General features: G+C 38.1%; 1 protein-coding gene across 4 annotated transcripts in view; it reads left to right on the top strand.

Moving 5' to 3' along the window:
- Positions 1 to 1,172: 1,172 nt before the first annotated feature.
- Positions 1,173 to 13,394, top strand: part of LOC129113455 (rho guanine nucleotide exchange factor 12-like) — a 30,500-nt gene continuing 18,278 nt past the window's right edge. For all 4 annotated transcript variants that reach the window (XM_054625763.1, XM_054625762.1, XM_054625760.1 and 1 more), the window contains exons 1-6: positions 1,173 to 1,894; positions 9,406 to 9,497; positions 11,392 to 11,490; positions 11,831 to 11,880; positions 12,474 to 12,531; positions 13,148 to 13,344. In XM_054625763.1, coding sequence (XP_054481738.1) covers positions 1,863 to 1,894; positions 9,406 to 9,497; positions 11,392 to 11,490; positions 11,831 to 11,880; positions 12,474 to 12,531; positions 13,148 to 13,344 — 528 coding nt within the window. In that variant the 5' untranslated portion in view covers positions 1,173 to 1,862. The remainder of the gene's footprint in view (positions 1,895 to 9,405; positions 9,498 to 11,391; positions 11,491 to 11,830; positions 11,881 to 12,473; positions 12,532 to 13,147; positions 13,345 to 13,394) is intronic.

Raw genomic sequence — 13,394 nt, 5'->3', positions numbered from 1 at the left:
ATTTATGGATTCTTTACTGTTTTGTATTGCTTATTTGCTTATTTATAATATTTGGTTTTGAGCTTGTCTTTTACTATGTCTCTTGTTTGCACTATACCCCTGTAAATCCTGTAAATTTCCCCGCTGCGGGACTAATAAAGGATTATCTTATCTTATCTTATCTTATAGACATCTGAAACCAGACAGTCCCAAACACTGCTTTTTTTGTAGAAGGTTAAAGGCCGTAAAGGTTGAAAACAACTGATTAAATATTAACAATGCATCAAATTTGATAAGTCTATGTTTTTATTCAGATTTAAAATCTTAGTCTGAAAAGTACCCACTAATTATAACTGTCAAATAAATGGAGTAAAAAGTACAATATTTATCTCTGAAATATGGAAGAGAAATTATGAAGTAGCATACTACTGGAGTAAATGTACTTAGTTTCAAGTCAGTCCTGCAGGTAACAAGTGAAACAAACAGTATTTAGACATGGAAAAGTGCAGTAATATCCTAATAAGCCTGTTTTTTTATTGAATTGATATGTAAATATATGTATATTCTGAGTATTTAAGATAAGATAAGATAAGATAAGATAAGATAATCCTTTATTAGTCCCGCAGCGGGGAAATTTGCAGGCTTACAACAGCATAGAGTAAAGTGCACACAAGAGACATAGTAAAAGAAGATAAAAAATAAAAAATGAAAATAAAAAAACCCCAAGTATTATAAATAAGCAATAAAAACAAAAAAACAGTAGAAAAACAACAATAACTGAAATATTGTATTTACAGACAGAAAAAAAAAATATTTTAACTATTTTAACTTTTTTAACTATTATTGCACAGTGTAATGTGTAATGTATTGCACAGGTTTTTATTGCCATGTTATTATTGTCATGTGGTCTGACAACAATAACATGACAATAAAAACCTGTAAAGGTAACAGAAGTAACATAAAATGGAAATTCTCACCTAAAAGAACAAGTACCTTAACATTGTACTTAAGTAAATGGCCCAAATGACTCTCCACCACTGTTAAATTGAGAGTAAAAGTCAAATAAAACCACATCAGTGCTTTTAAGCCCGACAGTTTAGACAAGTACGAGGAGCTCTTGAACGCAACTGGATGGAAGGTGGGTTTTTCTCCTCTTTTTTTTTTTGGACTCTTGGGAAGAGAAGGAGGAGGGAGGGGGGTGCGACAAAACCATTTCCTTTTTTTTCCCATTTTGCATCATCTCTTTGGAGCAAAAAGAAAAAGCCCCTCAGACAGCCGTGCACATTAGGTGAGGGGTGAAGCAGACCTGCAGCAGGAGGAGGATGCACTAACTCCACTAACTCCACATTCTGGACTCTGGACGCTCATTTTGGATTTAACAGCCAAAAAATTGACGCAATTCTTCCCTCTGGATAATCTGGAATATAGACTGGATTTGCACCCTGGAAGTATTTCCTATTTCACATATAGATATCATCAACTTGGATTTGGAGGTAATCTGAGAAAGTTTTGGAGGAAAACTTTCCAAAGCGAGTTTTGAGCAGAAGTTTTCCAGATGTCTCTGCTGGTGCAGACAGTGTCTGTCTAATGAAACACATTCTCACCACAAAGACAACAAAAAAGTAGCTTGCAACTCTTTTATTTTGGGCAATAAATACATTTGCATAACTTTATTCTGCTCTTTCCTCTGGGATTTTTCATCCAACACTCCAATTGGAATAAAGGGATTTTTTTTTTTAATACTTTTTATGCTGGAAATAACAACTTTTTCTGGAAATGGTCGGACCCAACATAAAGAAGCCTTTTTAATCACTAAGAGTCCGACGTTATAATGAAAATGTTATTTCGCTGAAGTTGTTGGAGAACTCATAAGTGGAGCCCCAATGAGTGGCACACAGTCTACTCTCACTGACAGGTAGGCTTCATGCTCATTCACACTCAAATACTTCATTTTCATTTGTGCCATCTGTTTACAACACATTTGCTCCCTATTGATGAAGTTATAATTGTTTTCTGTATATGTTTATGAATGGAAACTCAACTGTATACAACATGCCAAACTCCATTTAAAGAAAACGCAACATTTCAGGTTTTCTTACTGCTTTGTAACAAACATAACCCAAAGCAAATTCGACATAAAATATGAAACAAAAAGTTGCTATTAAGTGTTTGTTTTTCTAAATGTAGCATGTCCTCTCCATGTGGCGTTGCTGTGTGAGAGGATGACAGTTTAAATAAGCATGTAAAGGGACTAGATTTACAGGTATAAGCCGAACTGGATACAAAACTCTCATAATTACTTTGAGCTCTCAACTTAACTTCTAACTTCCATGTCTTATCTGAGAAAAGACATGGAAGTTAGAATGCACAGATTTCTCAGCAGAGTTCTTGAAAGGGGCTGTCTGTAAAACAGAGAGCAGGACGGGGCTCGGTTTTTCCACTTTCCCCTCATGATGACAAGCTTCCTTCCTCAGCCAGCAGGGGGCGTGTTCCTGGAGTGATTCATTCTTGAGTTGTGGCCCCTAAAAGGTCACCTTATATTAGGGGTTCCTGCACTTTATCACCTCCAGTACAGGTGCACAACCAGAGTCTGAGACGTTCTGTGTTGTTGTCTTGCTGGACTGATAGAAACATCTCTGTGTAAACAGTTCATTTTGTATTTAAGCAGTGAAGCAGCCCCTCAGAGGATTATATGAGGGATCTTTGATACCAATATGCTTCACTGTCACATGATGTTATCTGTGATCTCAATCCACGAGTCTCACCGACCGCATGTCTTTGCAACAAGCTGTGTGATTGTACACAAAGTTAACAGACACAATAAACCTGTGCAATGCAAATTGATTCAACGATCATATGACTTCCCCGTTATTGATCACAGAGCAAACACAGAGCAAACGCAGAGCAAAGAGTCTGATAAAGTCTTGCAGCTTCAGAGTTTGTTGGCACCAACCTGAAACATTTCTAAAAGGTGAGTTGTTTTCGTTAATGGTTGACTTTCCACATAAGTCTCTTGTGTATTTTTTACACTCTGTAATCAGGAGTTTCCTCTGAGGAAACGCCAAAACAAAGGCAACACATGACTGCCTCGGAAAGTCAAACAAAGTCATTTGATTTCTCGACCTTCAGCCTGCAGAGGCCGGAGCCGCTCGTCTGCTTCTCTAACAGGACCGGGCCTCTTTTTGTGTAGTTTAGCTTCTCTGTAGTGTTTCCATCACAGATTCCACATAAAGTCCATATACAGTTAAAACAGGCTGTGGAAGTGGAAAGCATGACACACACACACACATTCACGCACACACACGCACACACACGCACACACACACACGCACACACACCCACACACACACCAAAAGGAGGGACTTAAGGTCTACCCTGAAATGGATTTCACAGATTTATCTGCAGAGTTGTCCGGCTCAGGTTAGATTTGCTGGATTTATTATGGCATGTTATGTGATTATTGTATTCAGCTTTTTTTATGAGATGAAAAATAATCATATAACAAAAAGGGAATTATCACAAGATGTGGATTCTTTTTTTATTCAGGCCTGGTTGATATTGTTAAAATCATTATCCCACAATTAATGAGGATATTTTCCGATATTGACGTTTATCACGATATTGCAAATGTTTACAAAATCACTCATAATATAATCCAAATTATGTTAAAATCACCTAAAGTACTGCACTTAAGTACAATTTTGAAGTAATCAGATTAATAACTGTTATCAATAACTATATAATCCAGTATTATATTATATTAAATAGTATTCTGAATGGGCCATTCTGTATAATAAGTACTTTTAATATTGGTACTTTAAGCATATTTTGATGTTAATACCTTCAAACTTTTTAACAGAGTAATTCTACATTGTGTTGTTGATACTTTGACTACTTCAAGTTAAAGATCTGAGTACTTCTTCCCTCACTGTGTACTCATCAAACAGACAAACATGGCAAGTATTGATCACATCATATGTAACAATTTATTGACGAAATGACCACGTAGTCTGAAACCAATTTAGCCCACTGTAGAATGATGCATTCACTGCACTGTTTCTGAAGTCCTGCTGTCTCACAGACACATTTCAATACAATTGTTTTACTTGCAAATGAGTTGACTTTGAATATGAATCGCTGCCGCCTGATCTTTTCATACTGGTTTTTGAACACATCGTCTATGAGAGGCATCCCTCCTTTAAAGACTTTGCATCTCTCAGGTTCATCACGATATCCAAAATCTGAAAGGAAATTTAGTCTCATATGGTTTTGAGCATATTTCTGGTAAATTGCACTACATGTACATCAAACATCCAAGTTTAAATACGAAATGTTGACTGAAATAAGTGAAATGATCTGTGTCCTCTCCTCTTGGCACCCGAATTTCCCCCATGGGGATCAATAAAGGAATATCTATCTATCTAGAAGAACCTCAAACTTACGAGTACTTTCCACCACTGCTGAAGCCTGTACTTCTACTAAAAAAAGGGTTTCAGTTGCCCGGCAACATTTGTGCCAACTCCAGCAGTGGTTAGGTCACTTCTTGGATGTGGTTCAAGGGTTTCTCAGTGAGAAGAATTCAGTTTGAGCAGCCTGCGAGGTTTCTCCTAACATTTGTGATGTTTTACTGTCTGGATGTGACGACCCCCAGCGTGGGACATGTTCTCCGGTCTGTCCCGCCTCCAGAGATTAGATCAAAACAACCCTCTTTCCTGTCAATCATTACCAGCAGAAGTAACTTAAAGCACAGCACAGTTCAGGCCTTTAAAGGAAAACTACAGTTTAATACAACTCTGGTTTTATTTGAGCTGCTCTGCCCGTTGCTTTTATAAGTTCTCTCAACATGGTCCTCACCAAAGTGATGGCTCAGGAATCACAGCAGCACTGCTACAGTACAGCTGCAACAAACACAAGCAGTGAGACAAGCCGACAGCTTAGAGACATGACACACTAATGAGTGAACAGAAGTGACCATATTAGGACTGTGGAGGAGTGACGTAGAGACGCCGTATACGTCTCTGGTGTCGACCTGTCAATCAGTGTGTAGCCCCGCCCCTAAAGCATCCCCTGCTTTATGGTCTGTTTGACTCTAAATGGAGCATCATTTACTAAATGAACATCATGCTGTATTGAAGAAGACTTGAAACTAGAGATTGAGACCATAAACTCATGTTTACAATGTTTACTGAGGGAATAAATCAAGAGAGAAGTAGAGTCATTTTCTCATAGACTTCTATACAACCAGAGGAGTCGCCCCCTGCTGGACAGTAGAGAGAATGCAGGTTTTAAGATGCTTTTGCATCATCTTCACTTTGCAGAACTAGAGGTTCATTAATTTGTTTGAGTGTCATGGCGATGCTCAGATTGAGGGTGTGTGATCAATCTGAATGCCAGAAGGCCGTGGACCAGCTCTTTGTCACACATTTCTGCTGATCTGTGTATTTTCCCTCCCGCCGACCTCCACCACCCCACCCCCCTCCGTCCCCTCCACCCTGACGGGAAGTGGTGACATCACTGTTGAACAATGTCTTTCAGGCTCGCCAGACCACTGGCCCTTCCTGAACGACACATCGGTGCAGGACGGCTACAGTACAAACCAGATCAGCTTATACAGTAAAATACAACACTCACACTCCCATTAGTCAGAAAAAGTCATATTTCTTTCCCTCTAGATTGCTTCATACTTTTGCATATTCATCATTAAAGACAAACACAGCGTTATCATGACTGATGACCAAAGAGCAAACAGGTCAAAGAACATATATTGAGCAGTGAGTCTCTGATGATTCATACCAGTTTAATGATTAATCAGACTGTTTCTAAGGGGCTTGTTGTTAAACGTTTCCTCATCAATTTCAAACATTCTTATTTTATCTGTACGCTGCTGAACGTACAGTATTTACATTACATCATTAAATCAGCCCACAAGAAATGGTGCTCCAAGGAGATATAGCCTTCAAGATTTAAACTATGTGTAGTCAAGTCATCTATATAATCATGATTTATGAGTCTGGTGTCATCTGGTCTGGGAAAGAATAGGAAATTAAAGCTCTTATTACAAACTGTTCTGCATGCCAGTGATATGATCCTTATCAATCTGCCCGTGTAAGGATTTAAGTTTTTCATACATGCAGGAATGATCTTCCATTATTAAGCTACTGGATTAGATCAGTTCACAAGCTTTATATTGGATTTGGATGTTTGTGGTGACGCCACAGATGCAAATGTGCAACGATTCATTAAAGGAACCGACATGAAAATATTTACTCTTGGAAGTCAAAACAATAAACCAGTGAAGTTTTTGTTTTCTTGAGGACAAATCTGGTGAATAAATCCTTATAGCAAATATTGTGTTTATCAAAAAAACAGATATTTTTTTGTCATAGAGCTTCATTAAAAAAAAATCAATGGGCCTCACTTTTGCACTGAGTGACATAATGAACACACACACACACATTGTAGTTTATTTTACAACGTCCTGCTACACCACATACTCATTATAGCACCACATGTGGATTAATCCGCCGCTGAAAATAGTCCCAAACAAATTCTGCAGTGACCAGCACAAAGAAAATGAACAAGAACTGATTTCATGGCTTGTTTTTATTTATATATTACTTATTAAGAAAGTATTAACAGAAGGACTAACACATTTTTGTTTTTCGTCCTTTCATCTGTTGCAAGAAAAATATAGAATATCAGCTTTATGCTTTATTAAATTATTTTATATCTTTCTTTTTTTGTAAGTAACTTAAGGTATGACTTGAAATGAAAGTTAAAAAAAAGTTAAGGAAAACAAAACATTTTTATGTGGTTTAAACAGAAACGAACGATGCCATTTTAATTAAGTCTTCTTTATTAGGCTATTTTTGCATGATTCTCATCAGGTTATTCGTCCTATCATTTTTATTGATTACACAAGCTCCATTGGAAGCATCCATTTCTTATTTCTTACAGTTTAATAGTGTTGCATTCATTCAAACAGCAAATCAGAATGAAGAATCGCATGTGACCGATTCATAAGATGAGCTACAGATTGCACAACAAAACTTCTGTGATGATATTAATTTTGAATATTTTTAGCCAGATGGTTGGGAACATTTAAATCATTATATAGGACTTGTATTGTCTGTGTTTTCCTAGAAATCATGGGGGGGAAATGTGAAATATATTCGATGTTTTGAGCGTTTTGTATCTCACTGTATCTCATTGCATTCATTACAAACACTGAGATCTACTGTGCATGTGGAGTTTGAGCTGCTTCCTCAGTGGGCTTTTTGTCTCCAACCCTCTGGAGCTGAGTGCTTCGCTGTTATCATCCCGGAGGAATTCTCTGGTATTTTTGGCATTTGAGGCGCAAAGTAGATTGCTCTTTTGGTAACCGTGCACTGAGAAAGTAGAAAGAAAGTCTGAACAAATTAGCCAGCAGACATGAATCCCAGTCGGCTGAAGCTAATGCAATTAAAGTTAATTAATGATTCCCTTTTATCGTGGTGCCAGTAAACTTTTCACATGGATGTGAACACTTTTCCTTTTTGTAATCGTGGTTGGTGAACTGTTGAACCTTTGGTGCTTCCCTGTGCAGAACATCGGGGAACATGTGCAATTTTAATGACTCTACAAAGGCAGGACACATCATTGCACATGTCAAGGATTTAGAGTGAAGCCTGGAAAACTTGCTAATTAGTACGGCCGTATAGTGCAAAAGTGCCAAAAAGGTTTATTTTTTTAACTGTTTTTTTACATTAACGATAGATCAAATAACGTAATGTGATGTAACGTAGGTAATGTGAAATGGGTTGTATGAGTCGTAAGAAAAAAAAGAACCAAAATTTGAATTAACCGCTAATTATCTGAAGCTGAGAGCTGAATTCCGGCCTCTTATCCACCAGTATGTGCCTTTATCTGCCACCCAAGTGAGCAGGATGCAATCTGTCCCTGTCTCGCCATTTCTTATCGGCTGCTAATCTGAGGAGGCTCCCTAAATGGGCTTTCCAATCTTAAGGTTACCACCAAAATACTCTTCGATTCAACATCATTTCACTCTCTGTAGTCTGTAATTGTGGCAGTTTTGCTGTGTTTGTGAATGGAGTGCAATCGGTTTCTAGTATTTAGATAGTTTTGCACGTATTCTTGGTTTTCTGTCGTCTTTCTCTGCTCCATTAGTTCAGACAGGATTGTTCCTTCACTCTGGGAGTTAAGTCAAAATTTCCTCAGCTCTCTCCTCTGTCTTCCCTCAAAGACACTTGTGCTGCGCCTCCTCCTCCTCCTCCCTCTTTTCCCGTCTCCCTCCTCCTTTTCTTTTTTCCCAGCCTTCTCCCCACATTCAGGAAACTGGAGCCGAGCCAAGAACCCCAGTCTCCGTTTCCGGGAATCTGTCCCACAGAGCCACAGCATAGTAAGCTGGCTCTGACGTGGGAGCCATTGTTAAAAGCCGGGGGCCCCCATTGTCCAAGGGAGGAACAGCAGCACAAACAAAACCCCCGATTCGGAATGAGTAGGAGGAGCTGTAGAACGGGGGGGGGGGGGGGGGGGAGAGAACAGGAGAACCTCTGCTATATATATATATATATATATATATATATATATATATATATATATATATATATATATATATATAGTGGTCCCATGGGCGTCATGGGTAATAACAAGAGAGAGGGAGTACATGGAGTCTGTTGGGGTCATTTAGTTCAACATTAGACAACAACAAACTTTGCCTTTCCTCTTCGATTGTGTGGTTGTGATTGGAGAATACTTCACTGGTTCTATGGGAAGGTGGGATTTTTAAACGGTATGCTGTATGAGTGGCAAAGAAGGCTGTTGTCCATACGAGAAAAGATGTTTTCTCTGCAGTAACAGGCTTTCTGATAACATATTTGCACATTTGTTTGTATATTTAGCTGTTAATTTATGTTCTTTTCTTTTTGAGGGCAACATTTAGCGTGTAGCCTGTATAAACTAAATGATTGAAAGAAATAAAGAAATTCCCCCGATACAGCAAAAATACTGGATAAGGTATCGGCAAATCTATGCACGGATCTGATATCACATTATCATCATTTATCAGCTCATTTACGCTACAAAATAAGAACAACAACAACAACAGGCGTCACTTGTGCATCCTACCCGAGTGCTACTGCACACATGTGATTAAACACTCTTCTGCACCCTGTTTTTTCCCTGATAATGCTACATTGTGAACCCAAAATTCATGTTGAAATCGGCAGGACGAGAGAAATGTAATCTTGTAAAATGTAGTCGTTGGTCTTTTTAAATTTGATGCTAAACATCAAGAAAAAGAAAAAAGAAGTTTGGGATTTTAAGATAGCTATATCGAAATCTTTTGATAGTTTTAGTTCCTTTTTGAATCGTAAAGGTATTCATTTATTTTGAGGTGTGTTCTCACTTTGCCATATTTCTCTCTAGGACCCCAAGCATTCTCAACAAGGAGCCCACAGACAAGAAAGCCAAGAATGAGAAATCCCCCGTCTCACTCAAACATGAGTTTGACCCCACAGGTAACGAGACGAACACGCTGCAGCGTTTCTTCTTCAAGCTTCAGGCTCTTTATTGTCACGTACAAAACAATAACAGAGAAGCAGCCGTTAGCAAAGACAATATTTGATCTCCTGCTCTCTTCAACAAGCAACATTTTAATGTCTATAAAAATAAAAACAAGCAGTAGTTCCGGTTCCAGCTTCTCAAATGTAAAGATTTTCTGCTTTTAGTTAGTTTTTATATGACAGTATATTAAATATCTTTGGGTTCTGCTTTGTTGGTTGGACAAAACAAGCAATTTGAACATGTCACCTCAGGCTCTATAAAATTAAAATGGACATTTTCTTTTTACAATTTAATTATATCACATGAAAAAAATGCTAATTAATTAATCAAGAAAATTGTTTGCAGAATAATTGTTGTAGTTGCAGCTCTAAATTAAATGTACAGCTTCAAATTCAGCGAGTAAACTTTGATATAAATAACATGATATTTCGGCTTTTTCTTCACTTTTTATCGCCATACATCTACTCTAAAATATGACTTGCTCGTCGTCAAAAATGTATTTGTCAGAATCAAGTTGTAGAGGTGGTCGCCCTGGTTTGCTGGGTTGACATTAATCCTTCCTGCCCTCTTCTTCACCCTTGAGGCTCCTTCACAGAGAAACCAATTACCCACTCAGCTCTCTCCGATAGTTCTTTGAAGTGAGAGAAGGAAAAGGAAAAACCAGGCTGAGGCCGATAGTGAGTCACCAAACTTCCTCAGCGGCAACAGGAAGAACATCCCTGATGGAAGTTTCTTGATCTGACAGCTGGTCTTGGAGGGAAAGAATACGAATGCATTTACAAATGGAGGGGCTGGTTTCAGTTGGCAGATTCTAATGGGTATTATTAGCTGTGCATGTGGTCATGGGTTTCCCTAAAATGTCAAAACATCAGAACAAAGGGTGGTTTAATAGATATAAATAAGTTAAAGGCATCGTGTGACGTTTTTGACCACTAGGAGCGCTATTGAGCAAAGTCTTTTTAGACATGTTCTGAGTATTGTTTCATGCTTTTCCAACAATCGACAGTTGGTGGCGGTTTCACGCAAACAGAGTAATAATGCACCGAAAGAGGCAATGAAGAAGACTGAAAGCTAGTTTACATGGATTTAAACATTGCAGAATTTAAAATGTAACTTCATAAAGGTTTTAAAAGGAAGGAAATCCACTCAAAATGTTTGTTTCCAAGAAAACTCCACAGGACACTTTTTTCCTTTTATTTCATAACATTTTTTATTATAGGCACTATTTTCTGTTACAGAATGTGGAAAAAACGGATAAGTCAATTTCCTAAAAATAGTTTTCCAGGACTCTTAGGATTATTTTGGCAACCAGATTAAAACAACAACAGAAATAATTCATAACATTATTCTAAATTTTACTGTAATTTGCATTGTGTGTTTGAATAATTTTTACATATTTGCTTATTTTACTATTTTAGATATTTTTATGCAAGTTTTATCTTAAATATGTGTTGTTATTATTATGCAAAGGATATCAAGTAGACAGGAAAAACATATCTTTCTGGTGAGTCCAGATTTAGTTGGAAACAGATTAGCTTCTATTTAAAAAGCTTTTCTGTTTCTTTTTCTCTTTCTCTTGATTTGTCACTTCCTGTGTGGAGAACGTTTCCCACAAGACAAAGACCACAAAAACGTCAAATCATTAAATTGGATCATCTGTGTCACAACCACAACTTGTTTTAGCTTATCTGACTGCACCATTGGTAGCATGTTATGTAATGCAACGTGTGTGTGTTTGTGTGTGTGTGGTGTGTGTGGTGTGTGTGTGTGTGGTGTGTGTGTGTGTGTGTGTGTGTGTGTGGTGTGTGTGTGTGTGTGTGTGTGTGTGTGTGTGTGTATGGATGACAGGTCTTGTGCAGCGCTGTGTGATAATCCAGAGAGATGAAAATGGCTTTGGGCTGACTGTAAGTGGAGACAACCCAGTGTTTGTGCAGCTGGTAAAGGAAGGTAAAGCTCTCTCTACACACACACACACACACACACACACACACACACACACACACACACACACACACACACACACACACACACACACACACACACACACACACACACACACACACACACACACACACACACTCGCATGTCTGTCTTACTATACTTATGAGGACCCTTATTGACAGACCCTAATTTAAACCTAAATCTAACCTTAAGTTTAGAACCTTCCTCACAATGCAGAAATGTCCTCACTTTAATGTTTTAAAACTGAAATTGGTCCTCAAAGATACCAAGACGAGTACAAACATCAAGCAACATCTCTGACTCTGTTCTGTCGTTTGTATTTAAGATGGAGCTGCAATGCGAGCCGGTGTTCAGACAGGAGACAGGATCATTAAGGTGAGTGCTACTGGCTTACTTACTCACTTACTCACTCACTTCCTTACTCTTACTTACTCACTTATTCACTCACTTATTCACTCACTTATTCACTCACTTACTCACTTACTTACTCACTTACTTTCTTAGTCACTTACTTTCTTACTTACTTACTTCTTTACTCACTTACTCACTTACTCACTTCACTCACTTACTTACTTACTTACTCACTTACTCACTTACTTACTTACTTACTTACTTACTTACTTACTTACTTACTTACTTACTTACTTACTTACTTACTTATTTATTTTCTTATTTATTTATTTTCCTTCTTTCTTTCTTTTTACATACTTACATTTTTATTCATTTTATTCCTTTCCTTTTTTCACTTACTTACTTATTTATTTATTAACTTTAAATAGTTTGCAAAAAAAATACAGCGTCCAGCTGTTTTAGGAAATTATGAAGTTTTTTATTTATTGAGATACGACAAACACATAGTTAGTTTTGGTCTTTTAATAGGATTGTTGACAATAACAAAAATTCTAAATTTCAATACGTCTTGGTCAACTGTTTAAAACATTCCCTCCCAATGTTTTTGTCTCTGACAGGTTAACGGGACCTTGGTCACACATTCAAACCACATAGAGGTTGTGAAGCTGATCAAATGTAAGTATTCACCTCTAAAGACATCACACACGATTTTGACGGCACATTAAGAATTTTGATTTATTTTTGTCACATTTTCACCATATTTTTAGTTTCGGCAACCCAAAGCTAGTGCTTGGTTGCCTGGCAACAACTTTTACCAGCTAGTGTTGCGCCGTGATGGACATGGCACACGGTTCTATTTCAGGATGGGTGTTTTTACACTTTTGCTTATTGACATTAATTTAGTTACTGGAGCCATAAAATCCACATTTGTGCTGACTGCGAGGAGCTTAAACAAACATTCCTCCAAACATACGACTCTCAAACAAGCCTTAGATGTAAAGACCTTCACTCCTTGTGGAAATAAATATGTGGAGTAAATTTTATGAGAGATTCAGGGGTTTTCCCGTTCACTTGTGTGCACAGCTGGCTCTGACAAAACATGTAATTTATGACATAATTTATCAGCATTATTTTGTTCCCATTTATGTGGTGAAATGTTTCTCTTTCCCTCAGCTGGTTTTGATGATTAGATCTTCATGTTGACTTGAATGCTTTTTATTCATGTGTCAGCATTTGTCTTTCTTTCTCCTCACCCTCTCCTCATTCCTTTCCCATGACTCCTCTCTGGCAGCGGGTTCCTATGTAGCGCTGACGGTGCTGGGGAGGCCTCCAGGGCTTCCCAACATCTCCCTGGAGGACGAGGAAGAGAAGGAGGAAGGGGCGGAGGTCGGCTCACCGTCTTCTCTCTCAACGCCCCACTCACCTGCAGTGCCAGGTGGGGAGAGACGCAGCCTCCAGGAGAACATCACCTCCTCTCTGTCTGATGGGGTAAGGAATGTTTAGTGCTCCTGTCGAATATATGTATAAAAAGTAACATG

The sequence above is a fragment of the Anoplopoma fimbria genome, chromosome 24, assembly GCF_027596085.1.
Source record: "Anoplopoma fimbria isolate UVic2021 breed Golden Eagle Sablefish chromosome 24, Afim_UVic_2022, whole genome shotgun sequence".
Taxonomy (NCBI): Eukaryota; Metazoa; Chordata; class Actinopteri; order Perciformes; family Anoplopomatidae; genus Anoplopoma; species Anoplopoma fimbria.
Note: the sequence above shows the minus strand (reverse complement) of the source record. Positions and strands in the feature narration are given on the sequence as shown.